This window comes from Anser brachyrhynchus (assembly GCF_964034855.1).
Source record: "Anser brachyrhynchus genome assembly, chromosome: 4".
In the NCBI taxonomy this organism is placed as follows: Eukaryota; Metazoa; Chordata; class Aves; order Anseriformes; family Anatidae; genus Anser; species Anser brachyrhynchus.
The window spans coordinates 73,180,094-73,199,867 of NC_137698.1; the positions used below are offsets into that span (position 1 = coordinate 73,180,094).

General features: G+C 44.9%; 1 protein-coding gene across 3 annotated transcripts in view; it reads right to left on the reverse strand.

The window, feature by feature from the left end:
* Positions 1-18,176, reverse strand: part of LOC308194849 (charged multivesicular body protein 3) — a 29,978-nt gene extending 11,802 nt beyond the window's left edge. Inside the window, exons 1-4 of one of the 3 annotated variants that reach the window (XM_080591347.1) lie at positions 17,740-18,134; positions 15,131-15,270; positions 4,414-4,529; positions 376-2,518 (exon numbers count right to left, since the gene is read on the reverse strand). In XM_080591347.1, the coding sequence (XP_080447473.1) occupies positions 940-2,518; positions 4,414-4,529; positions 15,131-15,270; positions 17,740-17,965 (2,061 nt within the window). In that variant the 5' untranslated portion in view covers positions 17,966-18,134 and the 3' untranslated portion in view covers positions 376-939. Of the gene's footprint in view, positions 1-375; positions 2,519-4,413; positions 4,530-15,130; positions 15,271-17,739 lie in introns of those variants that run through there. The other 2 variants (XM_080591349.1, XM_080591350.1) reach the window with 2 other exon arrangements.
* Positions 18,177-19,774: the final 1,598 nt, after the last annotated feature.

Below are 19,774 nucleotides of genomic sequence, written 5' to 3' on the forward strand. Positions count from 1 at the left end.
TTCTCCAAGAAATCTGAAGTCACTTCCAAAAAACCACTTGGAATCTGGCAAATTTTACCTTTACGAGCTGCTTCAGGCACCGCATCCCGTTCTGCTGCTTCACGACGGTTCCCTCTGAGGCTGTAGAGGGAGGCTCTAAAGTTTTCCTAGATGTCTGCAGCTAGGGGTACTGGAGAGACAGTTGGTTCAGAAGAGGATCTCTGCCTGATAAAGCCGTTTGTGGTTAATTAGAAAAGCCCTGGTCAAGCAGAGAAGCACCTCAACCCCGAAAACTTAGGGATGAAGAAGCCTGCAGTGTAACACCACTGCCTTCTGCCTGGTCAGTGGCAAACACTGGAGGAAGGAATTCCAGCATCACCAGGAGACGAGTTATTAGTCACAAAAGTCGTGTTATATTTTTATTGTCTTCACAGATAAATCAGACCAGCAAGACATCTGTAACCATACACACAAAATATTTATCAAAACAATTAACATTACAAATCTCCTTTTAAAATAATTTATTTCACGGATTTCTTTTTAAATGGTACTGTCTTACAACATACATTATTCAACAAAGATGTGCTGAACAGACTCTAAAATAAGAAACACTTAAATTAAGCAATTGTCTCTGATTCGAATTTCGATTTCACCCACATCCTGACGTGTAAACGTTTGCTGGAATACGCTTCTGTTGTAGGCTTGATTTTTGTGCTTACAAAAACAGCATCGAGTTTCCGGATGTTGAAAAGAAAAGAGTTACCGTACGATTAAGTATGCATTCAGTTCGACATACAAGGCAACCAAATGATTCTGTCGTTAACGTTAGCATCATGTATATTTTAGTTCACTGCACTAACATTTAAACTAAAACTTCAAACCACATAATCTTTTAAGTGACTAACATTTAAAAGGCAAGCAGTAATATCCTGAAAGCTTACAAAGGACGGCAGTGCACAGCTAAGATGGGGTATCGTGTGACGAAGGCTGCGGATGTGTGTATGGCTGCTTTTTTTTGTACGAAGCCCACCTGCAGACGGGGCAGCAGTGCCGCCCCCCGGCCAGCCACATCACGATGCAATTCTGGTGGAAGACGTGGCCGCACGGCAAGCCCATGAGCAGGCAGCCGTTCTCGAAATTCTCTAGACACACAACACATTCTGTACAGTGCAACATCTCGGGGGGCCACGCTGACCAGTCTGGCTCCGTGTCACCTGCGGTGCTGTACGACCCGTACGACCTCGCTTTCCGTTCATACGGCTCGCTGTGACAATATTTACTGGCACACGAACAGGTCTCGGCACGGCACCGCCGCTCTCCCTCGCCGGGCCTATGAAATGCGTTTGGCTCATCGTCCTCCGAGACTTCTTTTTCGCTGCTGAAGACCTCTTTGTTTTCGCTGTCCGAGTCACTTTCGCTGTCTTGACTGGTTTCCAGCGTCTCCTCATCAGAATGGACGCCGAGGCATTTAAACCTCCACATCGGTAAGTTTTTTATGTAATCAGTCGGTATCAGAGGGTGAAGCCAGAGATCGGGGAAGGCCAGTCGCTCCAAGAACAAGTCTGGGTCTTCGTCCCAGTCCGAGTCAAAAGGGAAGTGCTGGAAAGAAGCAATGGGATGAAACAAGTAGCTGGTGTACCAGTCCCACAGACTTGACAGCCACTCCAGATTATTCGCGTTTACTTCGTCGTTGTTGTTATTGCGCCTTCTTTTTTTCTCAAAGTAGTCGATGAGTAAACCATGACCGAGGTACGTGCTGAGGAAGAGGGCTGGGTGTGAGGAGTAGAACATCCAGTCGGCTCTTACCCAAGAAGCCAAAGTAGTTGTGTTAGAGTACCTGAAGAGTTTTAAACTGTACTCGTAAAAGCTGTCTAAGTAAGGTAGTTGCAAAAAACCCAACACGGGTAGCCAGGAAATAATTAGTAGTGAATTATACGTCCCTAAAGTGCTTATAAGAACCACAAAACGCTTTATAGTAGCGCCCTGTGTAATAAACAGGTCCATCCAAGCCATCAGATTAACCAAAACTAGGCTTAAAACAAACAAATCGTTAACTTCTGGTTGCAGCGAGCGCAAAAAGGAATCCATGGCACGTAGTGATATGAATTCACCAGTGTTATTTCCATACCTGTAGATCCCCTCAGGAGTCCTAAGTATGTAGGACGGCGTCTTGTAGACACCGATTTCTGCCATGTAACTTTTGTTGTCCCAGTTTTCCACGTTCACAAAAATAAACTCTACTCTTCCAGTAAACTTTACACTTAGGGCAGAGAAGAAGGCCGGAGGCTGGTCGAGGTTGGCAAACAGGTAGATTTTGACACGATACTGGTCGCTTTTGTTCCATTCTTCTCTTAAATGTTCGGAGTTGTAGATGGTTTTGATCCGAGAAGCAGCGTGGGCTGTGATCCACTTGAAAATGTGCTCCACTTCAATCTTGCGTCCACTATATTCTTTGAGCATTACTTTGCCCTTGGAGGTGCTGGTTTGTGGAACTGACATGATGAGGGTGGATTTCAGCCAACCCCTCCTCCTGCAGTACCTACAAAGAAAACGGCAAGTTAGATTACGGTTTCCTACTCCTGGAGCTGCAGTCCTTACATTTCCTTAATGAGCCCCAGAATTAAACACGGTGAGCACCTGGGAGTTCTTACAGATAACAGCAGGAAATGCAGGCACCCAAATATTCTCTGACAAAGAACATTTATTTTATGTTTGCTATCTTACACGAAGGCTGTAAAGAGACATACTTGTAAAACACTGGAGAGGAGTGGTGTTAATTTCCATCAGTTATTAGAGTAAACGAGGCCATACATCAGCCATTCACGCTTTGTAACTGGCTTTGCAAAGTACACTAGCAGACACTTTTCTCTTCACTACAAAGCTTTAGTATGAGAAGCTATTTTTCCTAGGCATTCCGGCCAAGAAAACAACCATTACAATACAAGTCAGCGTCCCGCTGCTTTCCCAAACCTGCAGATAACCTTTTCCCAGTGCTTCTTTCCATCCTACTTTTGCCAAGCGGCAGCAGGATGAAGTTAAAAAGATGTTGGTCTGTTCACAGTTGCTCTAGTGAAGCTGAGACGGGTATGCACTTCCTAGCGGGGCTGCTTTGGAAGAATTGGTTGAGAGGTGTGGTGAGAGCTCACCACAAAAACCAGCGGAGGAGGAAGCAGGCACATGCCACCAGATGGTCTGGGCTGAAAGAACACTCTCACTGCCTGGCAGAGCGCGGAGATGAGACGAGCTCGTGAGCCATCCGCCTCGTTCACCAGCCAACTGACCTACGCTCTTTCTTGGCTGGGTCTATCAACATCGCGTTAAAAAAGCACAACTCCTCATTTCAGGAATCTGAATGTAGCATTTTCAGAAGGGGCCCCAAGACATTGCCCCCTAGTAAAGGTATCCTGTCTACTATTGCATGGGGTGTTCTCTGGCATTTCAGCTGCAACTTAGTGAAAACTATTCACAAGGATTGACTCAAGAAAACAGGACACTTCTTGTATTACAAAAAATACCATTTATGTGTTAATTTAAAATATAATATTTTATCATAACACTAAGACTAATTAGGAGCTATGCAAAGAGAAACACTGCCAAACATGTAAAATGCTCAAATACCAGTGTTTTTATTATACAAGATTATTTTGCTAAACACTGCGAAGTCTACCAATTTTCCCTCATGATTAACTTCGTGATTTCTGCAAACGTTTAGGATTAAGATATGTAACACACGCGCATATCCACGCATATGACTCGAATTCTAGACAAGGTTTCTTGTCATGTGAAGCAAACGCTTCCAGCAAAATGTGGTAGAAACAATTGCTCTTACGATGGCACAGAATTATGAATAGCTTCTTTGACTCTGCTTTTCTTTCTCATTTCAAATCGTACGCAAACATCAGTGAGTCTTGCAGAGCACACTGTATGTTGTCAAAGGGCGTGTTCAGGTTTATATATAAACATAGGCGTATTTGTCAGGGAACGGGGCTTGTCAGCAACCCTGAGAAGCAGGCACCGCTTCCAAGGTTCACGCTAACCTGTGTTTCCCCTTTCCAGATGGCAAGATAGCAACTCTACAACTGATACAGCTCTCCTGTACAGGCTATATTCAGCTTTGTGCTAAGAAAGCACAGCTCTTGTCCCCGATTGCCTTGACTACAAGGCTAGATTCTCCTGTTCACTCCCTTCCACTGCTGCACTATGCTCTGCAGAGTCTAACCACGCGCCTCCCCATGATGCTTCAGGAAGCTGCAGATCTGTGCTGATGATGTTGATAAATAATGCAATATTCAGAACAGCCTTTAGCAGAGATAAAAACCACAAATAAAGCCACCCTCTATCACAGCTACTTTTACAACGCAGGAAGCCCCGCTGCCAGAATACGGCTAAGCCTTAAGACGTTCTGGGGATTTAGGTAATCCTTTAAGAATATACCTGGGGTCACTGGAACAGTTAAAAGTGCCCGTACGTATGCCGAATCTCGATACTTTCTTCACCATTTTCTCCCAGTGGACTTTACCCACCAGTGGACTTCTGTCGTTTGCTATGACCTAGTGACAAAAGAGGTAATCATTTAGTATCACAGTAAGGTTGCTTCCCAAAATAAAGAGTAAATATTATAAAATTAAACATCTGGTCACCCTTCCTACTGTTTTCCCCTTCCCTTAGGGCATACAATAGGAACACACAACAGGTAATCACGCTAAGTGTTTCTGGAAAGTGAAGCTGACAGTTTCTGCAGAAAGGCAAAAGTGCACCATCATTTTAAGTACCTGCTAAGATAATAAAATCAGCGACACTTAAAAACTTTGGAAAAACAACAAAGCTATTGTTAACTGGTTCATTGTAAGAGACACAGGGAAATTGTATTGCAGGTTCCTCTTCTTTGCAGTTAAAAAAGACAATTATTTTATCGCTACGCTCCATTAAAGTTACAGCATACCAAAGAAATCTTGTCTCAGAGCAAGTAAAACGTGTTATAATGTCGGCACTTGATACCAGGTTAGACTGCCAACAATCGCTTCTGAGCAGCAGAAACTAATGATCAAACTCCCAGATAACGCCTAAAAATCTTTATTTTTTACACCTTTGCCAGTGACTCACTCCGTGAGTTCACGTGACTGTTCCACCAACTCCAAATGTCCCATCTGCAACTTCAGGATGATAATTCACTGTGATAGATCCCAAGGTCTAATTCCTTATAACCTAGTACATTAAAAAAGTACTTCTGGTTGCCTAGACGTAAGCTTCTACAGATGCAAATGACAACGAATAAGCACCATCCTCTGACTTATAACTGTACAGAGAAGGGGGGGGGAGAAAAAAAAACCTGCCTGCCTTTAGTTGGCAGGTAAGTCTGAATGACATGACCGATCATGCATTATTCCATCAGCAGTCACACTTTCTATTTTAGAAATGCCTCACGTGCTTATGCAAACTGACTGGCAACCACTTGAAAATGTGTTTTTAAATTAAGTTTTGAAATTTCCATTTGTTAGGTATTTGTTTACCCCCCATTAAACTTCTCCCAATCGTTCTCAGACTTAATAACCTGAAATGTCAATATTCCTCGGTAAGTCATGTTGGCAGCACGACTAACAGTTCTCTGCGTACAGGCTGAGACACACAGCTGGAAAGCATGTCTGGCTGTTGAGGCTCAAAAAATTATCTGATTTGTGGTAAGCAGCATCCACCCAGAAACTAAAAACGTACCGATTCACTCAGCACAACCTCCTATATAGGGAAACAAAGTGAAACTGCAGTTGGAGATCACACTCCCCTTCCTCTGAGCCCAACGTGTTTAAGTGAAATCACAGGTGAACATCTAGATAGCAGTCCTTCAAGCTGTTATCAAAACGTACATGTCAGTCTGAAAAGGCTTTTTGCTTCCCCAGGGATTAGCTTAATGTAACCTTCAAGCACCAAGATAACCAGCTGGGGAAGCCTCCTGCACCACTGAGGCTCCTTTACATCCCCTAAAACTGAACTGTAACTGAAGCGATTACCGTGGATATTTTAAATGTCTTCCTTTTGTATGCTTCAACAAAGAGACCACATTCCTAAGGACACCTTAAGACACTTATATCAATATATCCTCAGAGCCACTACAGCATGACAAACGCGCCTGACATGGAAAGGAGTCATTAAGCTTTATTAGGAAGCATCCAAGTAAAATGTTGGTAGCTCTTACTCTTTGGAACAACTACTGAGAGATCAGTTGCTCCCCAAACCCTGCGTGAGCTCAGCAAAAACCTAGCATAGTTATTGGGCTATTTGTATTTTTTTGTGTTTTTTAAAATCAGATGAATTCCCATCCTCCAAAAAAGCCTGTTTCCCTTGGAGAAAGCTGTTTATGTTGCAAGACGAGGCCAGAACTGGCACTTTTTGTTTAGTAACTAGATAGCAAGAACCTTACTATGGTTTTGCACACTTTGCAAAATGTCTTGGTCTCATGCTTTATGTCATTACAGTTAAAAAAATAAAAGAGGCATCTATTGCAGCTGCTCGTTGCAGACAACGCCCACTTACAGCACTGGGAGTGCACCACACAGACAAGGGATTTTGGAAAGCGATCGTCTCTGTGGAAGCGGGGGGTCAGAGAAAGCAACTGGAGGTTAAGCAGTCACAGTGTAATTCGGTTGAAATTAAAGATAACTTGCAAACACTTGTAACAGGCTTTATTTAAGAAGTGTGATTTTTGGTAAGCTAAGAAATGTAACTTAAAAAAAAGCTGCGATTGAGGAAACCGGGAGCTGGAATGCAAGAGATGCCTGCAAGTTCTTCAAGTCCAAGGTGGCAAAGCTATCAGGATTTTATATTTGAAGCAAGGGGGGAAAAGATGTCAAATCCTGCATTTCTTCCTAGCAAAGACTTCCAAAAATATGTTAGAACCAGTCAGAATCTACAAGGAATAAAAAAAATTAATAAATTTAATTAAAAAGGAAGAGCTAGCAAAGAAAGATAAGCAAGAAATAAAAACCAAGTAAGGCAAAGGGCAATTTAAGTTAGACTATGCAAAGAAACATTAGAAGCTACACCAGAAAGCTTTTCAACCAACTGAATAAGAACAGAACATGGGAAAAAGAAACAGGCTTGAGATACAGTGAAGGTAGAAGCGTAAGGTAATTTGGGTCTCAGAAGTGAAATTAATGCTCTGGCTCAGTTTTCAGATGATGAGGAGATGGCTATGGACAGGTCAGCAGGCGTATGGAAAGAGCCTATCACCTGAAGATGGAAGCAGAACTTAATGCACTTAAAATCAGTAAGCAGGCTATCTGTCACCGAGCTGTCATACACCCAGCACACAAAGCCACAGATGCACCTGCAACGATTTTGTATAAAAACACTGTCAGGGTAATTTACGCTCTGACCGGAGAGCGAGCAACTATATTTAAGAGCGAATGAAAAAAAATATCCCACTACTTTGATCTCAACGGTATGCAAAACTGTAGGGCAAATCGTAAAGGCACAGAGATGATTACATTTTCCATCCCCTTCCAGCACGGAATTACTGAAGTTGTATCATTCCTGCTTAAGCTGCGAGTTAAAAACCAATCTTCTCCTGGAGAAAAAGAACCGAGTTTCAAGACAAAGGAAACGTCGTAATCTTGGCAGAGGGTCTAGCATTATGCCACGTGGAAAATTTTCTAGAGGGCTGGAGATAAATTTTTATAGTGTGTAAAAAAAAAAAAACCTGAAAGTGAATCAGAAATTGGCTAAGGCAAGAAAATATCAAAATGCCAGAGAGGTAGTAACAGGCTTCTTAATGGATTTATCTCGGCGATCGGTTGAGCATATATTCCTATTAATGCCCTTCCTGCAGAAAGCTGAAGGCTCCCAAAGCCATTTGTAGATGACATAAAATTGGGAAGCACGTCTAGGTACAAAAGAGGATTATAATGCCGTCCAGCAAGAGCTGCACAAATCTCGTAATGCAGAGTGTCAGAAATGAAATTGAATTCAATAATGAACAGGACACTCGGGGAGTTCATCAGTTAGAAACGACGGCGAGAGGAAAAGCTCGGGTCTCGTAGTTGATCCAACAGGAACTGTAAGCCATCGATATTAACTGGCTGCGAAATAAGCAAATCCTAGGAAATATTAGGCCTGACAAAAACAAACCGGCTGACTGATCTCAGGTATCGGGAGGAGCGGGGCAGGCATTAGGAGTCACAGAAACCACAGGGTAACGTCAATTTAAGCACAATAAGAACAAATTAGCCATGAAAACTCTCAGGCCAAAAGCCAGATAGATTTCCAAGAAGAGTGGAACGGTCGATAGGAGTATTACACACGGGCAACTTATGATTTAAGGGAGAGAGCAAGGTGTTTTATAAACACATATTCCACGGTCTGGCAGAGGTGAAGTCGCTAATCAAGACGGCCCCTTTCAGTCACATGCTTTATTTCATATTGAAGAAGTCAAGACAAAGCTCATCCAGAACAAAACAAAACAAAACTCAGGTATCTTTTAGGTGATTAACTAGCACTGCTGGGAAACAACTCTGACATTTACAGGAACACGAGCCCTTCAAGCTTCTCTCGTTATTAGCTGCCTTCACGTTCTGCAAAATATCAACTGTCAGAGTGACAAATAATACAATGGAGATAATCCAATTAATCCATTAATCATCTTAACGGGCTAAGAGAATCCAATAGGATCAAAGTAACCCTGCCATTTCACAATCCCACACCACGGAATAGATTTGCTGCCTAAGGTACACCCAACCCAGGCCAGAGGACTGGGTCTGAACTTCTAGTTCTGGTTCTTCCTCTACGTATGAATTTTATGCTGTTTTAGTGGAAGAACTAGAACGGAAGAAGGAACTGGAGAGAAGGTTAAGCTCTCAATGGGCACCCATGCACAAGCTTCCTGTGAAATCTCTGACACAAGTCTCTTTGTACTGCATCTGTGGATTTGGGAGGACCAGAAAATACACCAAAAGGTCAGAAGATTCTCAATATTGTGACATACTGCAGGTAAGATATCCCACCAAGATGTGCTAAGCAAATAGAAATAAAGGAGACTTCCCAAACCCCATCTATCCATGTATTCTAATTTTCTTCTTTATTTTCCACTGCATATCAAAATAACTGGAAAGGCGACTTTCAGACACAACAGGTTAAAAAAAAAAAACTAATCTAAGGACATATAATACTGAAAGTACTAAAATCCTAATGATTTCAACAGGTGTTTGCATAGGTAGTTTTCACAGTGAAGAGCTCTCCTTACTTCGAGTTAGGCAGAACAGTCCCAAATGATGCCAATCAAGAACCTAATTATTAAAATCAATTTGATCTATATGTTAAAATAGCCACAGTTATGACACTAAAGCAGCAAACAGGCTTTAAAAATAAATATCCCAGAAAAAGAAGCATATAAATGCTTTGAAAAATAGGGCAACGTGCCTCTCTTGCTTAATCCATAACGAAAGCCTCTCAGGTAGATGCAGAGATATCGCCCTGACCACTGTGTAACTGTCACTGATGCAGCTGCACCATAGTTTCCCAGGTACTGTTAAGTCTTTTTATAAGTTATTTTATGAAATGTATTCTTAAAATGCCATAAAAAGACGTAGATATCGAAGAGACTCAAGGGCACATTGCTGCTGTTGAAGAGCTTGCTCTAACAATACGCAAAGACGGATTCCTCTTCTGGTGCCCCAGCAGTATTTGAGCACAACATGGTAACAGCCTCATATGAGCACTTTTCTATTTTTCTGCTCATTTAAATCAGATTTTGCTCAATCTCTTTTAGACAGGTACGTAGGGATTTCAAAGCGGGTCATTATAAGAAGAATTGGTCTCCGTAAGTCTTGAAGCTTACGACTGAGACTGTTTGAGTATCACAAGGCTCGAGAATTCGAGTCAGATTGGCAAAACGAAGAGCTAACAACACTTCGTGGTATTCCAACTCTCATTTCTTTAATCGATTCTAGTTCCTTCAGTTATTGTCTCTTCCTCCTCTGATAGAGAAGTCATACAGGAGACAGAAACGTACTAACCACTTGATGTATAAGAATTACTGCCACGTGATGGAAGAAAGAGCTTCTACACACCCTGATATCAAAGACACTAAATAGGATTAAACAGTGTTTTTTAAATGGGGAATAATCCTTGCCATGTACCACACACAAGACTTTGCCCTGGAATGAACACAACACTCTTTAACAAGTTGCTTCCACCTCAACAACTTGCAGCAACCTGAGCACTTTGCAAACCACAGCACACGCAAGGGTAATTTCACATGGAACCTGAACGCTTTTGACAAGCAGCTTTTTAAAGAGGACATTCCAAAAATCAGTCCTTAAAACTAGTTGTTACCCGGTCTCATGGTCTCAGAAACCTAAAGCAACCTCAGTAACAGCAAAAACATCCCGACGATTTATTTGCTTTGCACATTTAACAACCCTCGTGCCTCACTGGTTTGATTAAGTGCCGTGCTATTTGTGTTTGTTACGTGGCACCAGAGACGGGAACGCTAAAAAGAAGAAATCAAATCAGAAAGGCAGAATTGTGAGATCGTTACAGTACAACAGAAGCTCGGAGCTACGTGATGCACATGCGTTTTTTAATTTATTTTTTTTTCTGTGATGGAAAAATATTCACCTTGGCAGCATCTCTCAGCCATTATGGGATGCGAGTACGTGCCATTAAAGGAAGAGAAAACTGTATCCAAGTGAAAGCACCAAGGGAAGCTCCGACATTATCCAAGCTGGAACTCAGCCAGGACACCAGGTGTCAGGCACACCTGCTCATCCTAAGAGCACACAAAATTCTGAATGCACGCAAACAGTCAAAACTTGGTTCACACAAATAGTCAAAACTCGGTTTTCGAGCTTGGCCACAAGGAGAGCTCCAAGTGCTCATCAGGACCGGGCACTAGGGAATTGTAACAAGGCTGAAATCATCAGGAAGAACAAAACCTGGGAGGGAAGAGGCACCATTACCCGCTGCACACAAACACATGCAGGTAATCCTCCCAGGAGCAGCCAGCCCTCGCCCAGCCTCAGCACGTCGGTCTCTGCACGAAGCGCTACAGCTATCCCAGTTGGAAAAACCTGCCTGATTTCGCCAAAAGCAAAACTCATTTCTAACTTATTTAACGAACTGGTAGGGCTGTGTGTGTGTGAGAGCTGTCAGGCCGGTTCAGCAGTTTCCAGTTGGAGATATCCAGACCCCTGGAGGCCCAGGAACTCTTCCAAGGTGCCTGCAGAGGGTAAATGAGCAGAGGAAGCTTCATATCGCTGTAAAGAGTCCATGCACTCCCTGAAAGACTTCGTATCCACAAAGATATAAAAAAAAGCATTCGTCTATTAAACTTCCTATGTATTTTTCACAAAACCTTTTGTAATTAACTGTTATATCTCTACCCTTCCACGGACAAAACAGAAGCAGAAATACTGGGACAATCCACATTTAGAAATACATCTAATTAAAAGTGAACTGGTGTGTTCTTTATTAGAAGCATGGGAAAAGGCCCCTTTATGTTACTCAAGATAACATCAATACTTTCTGCTTGACTCTCTGCACCTTTACTCATTGTGAAACACTTCACACGCTGATTATTACTCTGCATTGTGCTGATGGAACCATTTCCACAGCCACTCTGTCCCAAGGACTCACAACTGGCTCAGAATCCATCCATATGGATTAAAGGTGTCTGATTTTTTATTATTATTTTTAACTTTTCTCTTCTGAGAAAGACTATGAGAAATTTGATCAAAATGGGCAAAGATGGAAGACTAAATCCATTGTGGCATGCAAAAATTAACTACCTCATAATTATGTGTTTTTCAAGGAAGGTGGGGTGTTCTGAACAGAGGCTGAAAATGAATGAGCTGCCATAATCAATTAACAAACATATGAAGGCAATCTGAGAACTGTTATGTTTTAGCTGAGGGTATTCTACACCGTTGGCTGGGTAAGATGACTCAAGAAGGCTACTGAAAGTTAAAATTGGGTATCCTGTGGTAAATGGTCCTGAAGGGCTACTGGAAACAGCACAAATACTGAACAACGTATTAGAAATTAGCTAAGTGCTTCCACTTAAGTTCCCTCTAACAAGAACAGCCAGTCACCTGGCACATTTGAAAAGGCAAATATGAAAACTCCTCTACACAAGCAAAAATCTACATTGTCCCCTGCACAAACATCCCTCGCTCTGCGATTATACCGCCTGAACAAGAAGCTCAGGTGCAGATCAGACTGGGTCTCAAGAGATGTGTGGACGTGGCACTAAGGGCATGGTTTAGTGCTGGGACTCAGCAGGTCAGGCCGATGCTTGGACATGGTGATCTTTAAGGTCCTTTCCAACCAAGATGATTCTGTGATTTTACATCCCTTTTGCACCTCTTCCAGACATGCTGAAGGTGTTTGTCCTGCTGCTTCAAAGCCAGGAATAAAGTTCCCTTTGTTTCTCTCTACTGCCATGTTACAACAAGGACTGTTTTTTAAAGAACATACCTAAATTTAGATTTTAACTTCACTCAAAGAGGATTTTTATCTGTAGATCATTTATTGTACGTTTTTAAAAAGCCACAATGGCTATGACATTGTCGGATGTCGCTTCCAGAGACTAGCCCCGGACATAAGCCACAGCAGAGCGTAAAAAAGCCAGTGCTCTGTATTACTCCTCTAGCACCAGGCCAAGCAGCACCAGCCCCTGCTCCAGCAACCACCACTCATTCTCCTTGCCAGCCAGAGAAGCGCGTAACGGCAGCTGGCAAGCAAGACGAAAAACATAAAAGGAAAAGCGTTGAGATCATGAGCTAATAGGAGAGAGAACTTGCTGCTGTCTGTGGAAGCTCCATACAGGACTCGTGAACAGCTACGTGGGTAAACAAATCACCACCGAACCTGGCTGCTTTGCTTGGGGACTTCCAGAGAAAGAAACACAGCCACAAAACACTCTGTTGACTTGTGTATGGACTTCAACTTTCTCCAAGAAATCCACCTTCCTGGCTCTAAATGGTAAATTCGCTTCTGATTTTGTCAAACATATCAGGAAATAATTGTAGTTTCCTCTTTTTTCTTTGATTCTCTGCAGACAGTGTTTGCCATCACACCATCAGCTTGTGCCACCCCAGAAATTTCATTTACACGCGCTGGAAAACAAAAATCATCTTCCCAGCCTCCACGTTCTGATATAGCGTCGTGAAACCTTCAACACCACCTCAACCAACCACCACTGCACCGGCCGAGCCAGAACTCATCCTCTCCCTCCACTGCTTTCGCAGCCCGTGTGGAACAGATCCCCAGCCAGGATCCTGAAAGCTGGAGCTCCTTTCTGCTTCCCAGCCAGCAGCAACAGAGCAGGGGAACGAAGGCTCTGCGCTCACTGAACCGCAACGTGAGGCATCCTCCTCTCATACTGTCCCCTGGCTAAGCACCGAGCTCGTTAGCTGTGAAGCTTCCATGGCATGCCTCATGGTAAAGGAGAGTGACAGAGGACAGCAATCCGGAGTCAGAAGTGGATAAGCGATGATAAAAAAAGCTTTGCAGAGGAGAGGAACGTGAAAAGAGCAGGCAAAGATCCATGAAAGGACACGAAGAATCTACTGCAGGAGAGAAGTTCGGGTAGGGAAGGGAACAAACGAAAACTCAGCGATGAAAACTTGAGTGAAGGCAAGAATGAAAAGAAGAAATTTGATATCTTTAGTGGTTTTTATTGTCGACAAAGAGACAAATAGCGTTCACCAAGTAAATTATTCAGTAAATTCCAGTATTTTTTTTTCCACAGCTATTGTGACCAAGTGAATAGCTGTTCAAATATTTCCAGAACGATGACAACATTTATCACACTTGAGATATCAAAATGCAGCCTGTTGGATTGGCTATTATAAAGCTAGCTGAAAATATGTTATGATTAAAATTCTGCAAACAACTGACAACAGAGAAGTGCCATATTTTACTCCTGTGAACAGTATTGAGAAGAGAGGAGGTTTTTCATAGTATATTTGTAAATGTATTTGTCAGCAAGCTGGGAGACGTTAACTAAATTTCCTTTCAACACCTTCTCTCTGCTTTAAGAATCCCCTTCTGTATGCTTTAAGCCTGAAATTTAGTCTCAATGATCTTTTCCAAAATACAAATGCCATTTCGACCATGAAGGTTGTCTGTCCTCTTGTTATCTATTTTAGGGTGAGCTCTGATGTGGTTAATGATGCAGCTCTAGTACCAGCAAGTCATTAAATCCTGAAAATCTATTTAAACAGAAAACATGAAGAGAGGAGACCAGACAAACCATTAAATCCAGGAAGTAGAGCTCTCAACTAAACAATGAATGGTCTGGTGGAGAATTCTGGTCGCCTGATGCGGCCAGTAGCAGTGACCTTTTGCCTAAACAAAGTCTCTTATCAATGGAGAAGTTGATGAAGAAAAGTAGTTTTTACATTTTGGCCTGGATTACTCATCTTATGTTCTCGTATGTTCTCAGCAGTGATGATAAATTGTTTCAGAACCCCATCCGCAGAAGTCCGTGTCTCCTCTCCCCCACTCCCCCCCCCAAATGTTCTCTCATTCTCAAGCAGCCCTAGTGAAGCATGCCATAAATCAGCGAGTCCACAAGGTTTGGGGAAAGGCAAACTTCAAGCCACCAGGACACGTTGTGCAAACAGCCTGCTGGCCTGGGAAGTAGCACACAGATCTTGCCTTCGCGAAGAGGTAAGAGAGGTTGTAGAAGTGCTCTAAGCCCCTGAGATAATCGGACGCTTAAACCAGTTGGGGCTGAGCATGGAGAAACCAAAAGAAGAGCGAAACCAGAGGAACCCCTCCTGTGCCAGCTGGGAGCATCTATCCTTAGTGCACCTACTTCATGTAACACACAAACGAGGGCCAAGTACCTGCATAGTTCATGGAGTTAAGCGTGTGCTGCTTTGTTTGTTTTCTGGTTGTAAAGTACCTGGCTTTCAGAAAGCAGTCCACAGAACAACAGGTTTTCTTCTTCTCTGTGTAGGAACCCGGTCACTTCCAGCCTTGCTTGGTTTTTAGAACAGATTTGCTCCTTATGATCTTCCTGGTATCATCCATCTTTGCCTCCACCTCTCTGTTGCCCACTTTTCCTGCTAGTTAACCACCCCCATAAACTCCTCCTTCCAGACATATATTGAACGTGATAAATGCATAAAAACAAATGATAGAATTTCTGTACCTGTACCAGCCAGATCCCATCTTTCGTATCTTCTACGAGCTCATAGAAGTGCATTTCGCCGCTGAAGTTTGTACTTGAAACTGATTCAGAGGCCTCTTCCTCCTTGAGAGCAGAATAAAGCTCTCCTTCCATAAGGTCACCTGAAAAAGAGACAGTTGGAGAAATGCAGTTAAAACGCCGCTTATGAAAGATGATTTAATAATGACAAATCCTACCACTAACGGCAATTTTATCTCAGAAAGTAGCAGTTTCTCTAGAGATACTTAAAATAATTTCTCAAAACCCTTTTCAGTACGAAGGCAACTGAACTTTACTATAAAGTTATTTTAATTCTATCCACAGCAACGTGACTGTGAACAATTTGACTTCGCTTCTGGTTACACAGATGTACCACACACACAACCGAGCACACAAAGAGTAAATGAACATCCTCTAAGCCTCGCTACCTGAAAATAACAGTATTTCAGTGGCAGACAGCAATTTTAATTCATGTATCTTTGCTTTCGTTTCACAGGACAATAATTTTGCAGCAAGCAAATTCTTAACGCTGATAACTCAAGCAGACTTCCAGAATTTCAATCAATAATTTTGTACTGAAAGACGCGTTGGTTGTCCCATCGCAAGGAAAAATCTAACACAGAACAATTTAGCTGCTGGATTCTGTTTGCAAAGTTGCAAAAAATTTCCCGTCAGCTCCGTCCTAGTGACAGAAGTAGCTCATGGTAAAATCGTTCTGATATTTCCTCCATAATCTCATTTCCTTCCCATGCTTTGTTTCACAGCCCTTACAAACACCGTTAATGACAACCAGCATTTTGGTAACTAATCTATTAATCTTGAAGAAATGAAGTCTTGTTCAAAGAGGCTGTTTCCTACAAAATGCTCAAAAATAAAAAGTGTTGCATTACAGGGGAAACCCTCGAGAGCTTTCAAAAAGTATTCACAGAACTTAAAATTTACATTAAATACTTGACGTTACATACAACTTAAAATTATAGAAAAAAAAAACCTGCAAAGCCTATCGGTACTAGAACTGTTTCCATGACATTTCAAGAAGTCAGTTAATACAGTTTGTTTGGAGTTAAACACTTCCCTGCAGCATTTGCAGCCCAAACATAATGACATCATGGAAGTACGTGACAGCCAGGGAGTGAAAGTGACTGGAAACAAAAATGAAACTGCCTAATGGTTTTTACTGTGGAAGCAGCAAAGTGAATAAACAACATAAATAAACAATGAACAATAAAAGCAAATTAGATTTAAGTGTCCAGCATTAATATCAATTATTAAAACGAGCTACCATTTTAGGGTTATGGCACTGCCTATATTCATCCAAATCCTTCTCTTTTTCTGTCTGGACTTTCGAGTCCCCTTGCTGCCTGCCCAGAGCACCAGCACGTTTCTCTTTCCTCTATCGGCAGCCCTTTGATCATCGATTTAACAGCAGCTACTCACGCTTTCCTGCTTGGCTGGCACTACGGTTATTACATCAGCCCCATCTCCTGAGCTCTTTGGGCCATCTCCCTCTGCCTGCCCCACGCCAAGAGCCGTACTTTCAAGGCATTTCGGCAGCTCTGCCCACCTTTATCCTTCCTCATCCCTCGCTACTCGGCAACCCCCAAAAGCCCACCTCTTTCACCTGCTTTTTGCCAACTTCTGAAACGCTTCCCTGCCTTTTCCCAAGCCATCTTTAGTACGCAGGATCTACTTCTGCTCCTCTTCTACAAAACCTCTGCCTTCCTCGGCGCCCATCTCTCCTGCTCCTCACCTACAGCAGCACCGCTTCCCTCAGCGCCCACCCTGACAGCAAGACCTGGAAGAAAACGAGCGAGCCGGGAGGGAAAGGAGCACGCAGAAAAAGCCGGCCGCAGCTGTAAATAGTAACCCACGAGCCTGCATATATTTGGATCCTTTCCTCCTCGTTCTTCACAGCAGATGACACTCGCTTTCAACCGCGAAACACAACCTAACGTTGCGACCCACACCACCCACAGCCAGGCCGAGCTCGCTGATCAGAAAAAACCCTTTCCCCCCGGGGGTGGGGGGGGGGAAGAAACCATTTCTTGGCAGCCTGGCGGAGGCCTTCTCCCTGCTCGGCGTGCGGCGTTATCAGCGTTTCAAACGCCGCGGAGCTTTTTCACGTCACGAGCCCGGAGCTTCCCCGAGCCTTCCTCCATTTACCCGCTGTGACATCTCGCCGTGCGCCGGAGTTTGGGGCTAGCGGCCCAGGCGGGGGTCACGCCGGGCCTCTCCCTGGGTGCAGTGATGTGGCAAAGAGCGGTGAAAACGCATAAATAGAGGTATTTTTATACACGGGCTCGGCTTCGAGCCCCCGGTTGCAGGCGCCGTGCCCTGATGCCCTTGGCCGGAGCCCCTGGGGCTGTGCCTGCACCGCAGGCGGCGGAGGCTTCGTGGCCGCCTGAGGCCTGGAGGCAGGAGGGAGGGAAGGAGGAAAGGAGACAGGAGGGGAAAGGAGAGAGGGAAGGAGGCAGGAGGGAAGGAAGGAAGGAAGGAGGGAGGCAGGAGGGAAGGGAGGAGGGAGGCAGGGTGGCAAGAAGGAGGCAGGAGGGAAAGGAGGGAGGCCGGAGGGAAGGAGAAGGAGGCCCTACCTGACTTCTCCACCAGCTCCCGGACATCCTTCTTCTCGGGCAGCCCCGAGTGGCCCAGCCCCCGGCACTCCAGGATGGTGCGCAGCTTCCTGAAGCTCAGCGCCACCGGGTCCACCAGCTGCGTGGCGAAGAAGCCCGTCTCGTACCACACCACGGCCTCGAACACCCTGGCCAGGACGAAGAGCACCAGGAAATACAGCAGCAAGAAGCACAGCTTCAGCCACATCTTCCCGGCGGGCTGGGGCTGGGGAAGGAGGAGGAGGAGGAAGAGGAGGAAGACGAGGGGGGAACGGGGCGAGGGAAGGGGGCGGCAGCCGGCGGCCGCGGGGCGTTGAGGGCTGCGGGCCCCCGGCCTCCCTCCCGCCGCTGTCCCCGCCCCGGCGGAGCCGCGGCCGCCGGCGGAGACATAACAAGTGACGTGCGGGGAGGGCACGGCGGCGGGCGGGGACGGCTGGGGGCCTCCCCTTCCAGCCCCTTCCTTCCCCTTCCCTCCCCTTTCCCTCCCCCGGGGCCGCGGGGAGCCCCCGCCGAGCGCCGCGGGGCGGCCGCGCCCGCCGAGCCCGGGCTGCGGTGCCTCGGGTGCCGCGGGGCTGAGGCCGCCCTAGGCGGCGAGTTTAGAGCTGAATAAATAAAGGGGAAGGGCAAAACGGGAGCGTGATGGCTTTGGTTGGGCGAGTTAAAGCCCAGATGGGGGCTTTTTATTAGCTACAAGCGTTTATCTAGCTGTAACCGAGCGGAGCGCTTGGGTAGCTTGGAGGTAACAGAACGGGAAGGGTTGGCTGAGGTGCTGGTGGCCCGCTGCCACCCCCGCTGTGGGGCCTGCGGGTTGCCTCCAGGCCAAATCCCCCTGCGCCCATGGCACCCTCACCTTGAGACTGGAGCCCAGGGGAGGCAGCACACCCCACAGAGCCAAGGGCGAGCAGTGCACCTCCTGGAAAACATGTATGTTGTCGCTGTGCTTCACACCTGTGGTGTTTATAGGTCCACGTTGAGATGCTCTGCAAATAATAACCCCAGTCCGCACAAGAAGCGTGAGAAAGGCTGTAAAGAGGCGATTTCGGCAGCTTCGCAACACACCTGGTCTTTGAGATGAAGGCTCTCCTCTGAAAGCAGCTCACCGTCGCCTCTGTAGGTTCAGTTATTTTAAGAAACCGTAATTTGCATTAAAATTGCCAACTCATACACATAAACACAGAAATAGCAGGGCTTAATTTTAAAAATACTGACAACCCCCCAGAGTGCATATGCTTAAGTAATTCTGTACTAAGGCATAAAATTGAATTTTACGAAGACGCATTAATATTGACCTGCAGAAAGCATTTCAATGGTCATGCTCCTCAGAACTGTTAAAAAACATTTAGGGGGTTCTCTGCATGCTGATACGAATTACAAAGGAAAAAAAAATGCCAACCACTCTAGAAAAGAAAGAAAAATGCTATGCTTTTCCTCTATTTTCCCCTTCCTTATCCTAACCAGCTTGGGCATCCCAGACGCAGGTTCAGCCCCTCTGTTTTTGCAGCTGCGATGGCCACCTTGAGAACGTCACAACACTTTTCTTCTACAACAGCCTCATTTTATTTTCTGGAAAGGGGAACAGTGGAGAGAGTGCACAAGTAGCTGCCCAACAACTAAGCCCTTACAGGCTTCTAGACACTCTATTTATTCTTTGTACTTTTTATGTGGTGTGGTAAAGACTAAAGGGGGAAAGGGTGGGCTGCACCAGCTCTGCTGCTCAGTTGAAAACAAAGGGATTTCAGCAGCTCGGTGTGATCTGAAGCGAGCTCGGACAGAACGTACCGGAGGAACAAGGGACGGAGCTTGTGGGAGGGCTGTAGCTCTGCCCTCTCCTTCAGTCACTGCGGTTTTGTAAACTCCCCCCTCGACAGAGCAAGGGTCGGTCTCCCTAACGAGACGGTGGCCGTGGCGCAGCATCAACAAGATGAATCCCTTCCCCTTGGCAAAAACAGAAGGGAGAGCGGCTTTGTTGCTGCAGTTGGCAGAGCCAAAGGACTTTCAATAAAAAGCACACTTCACG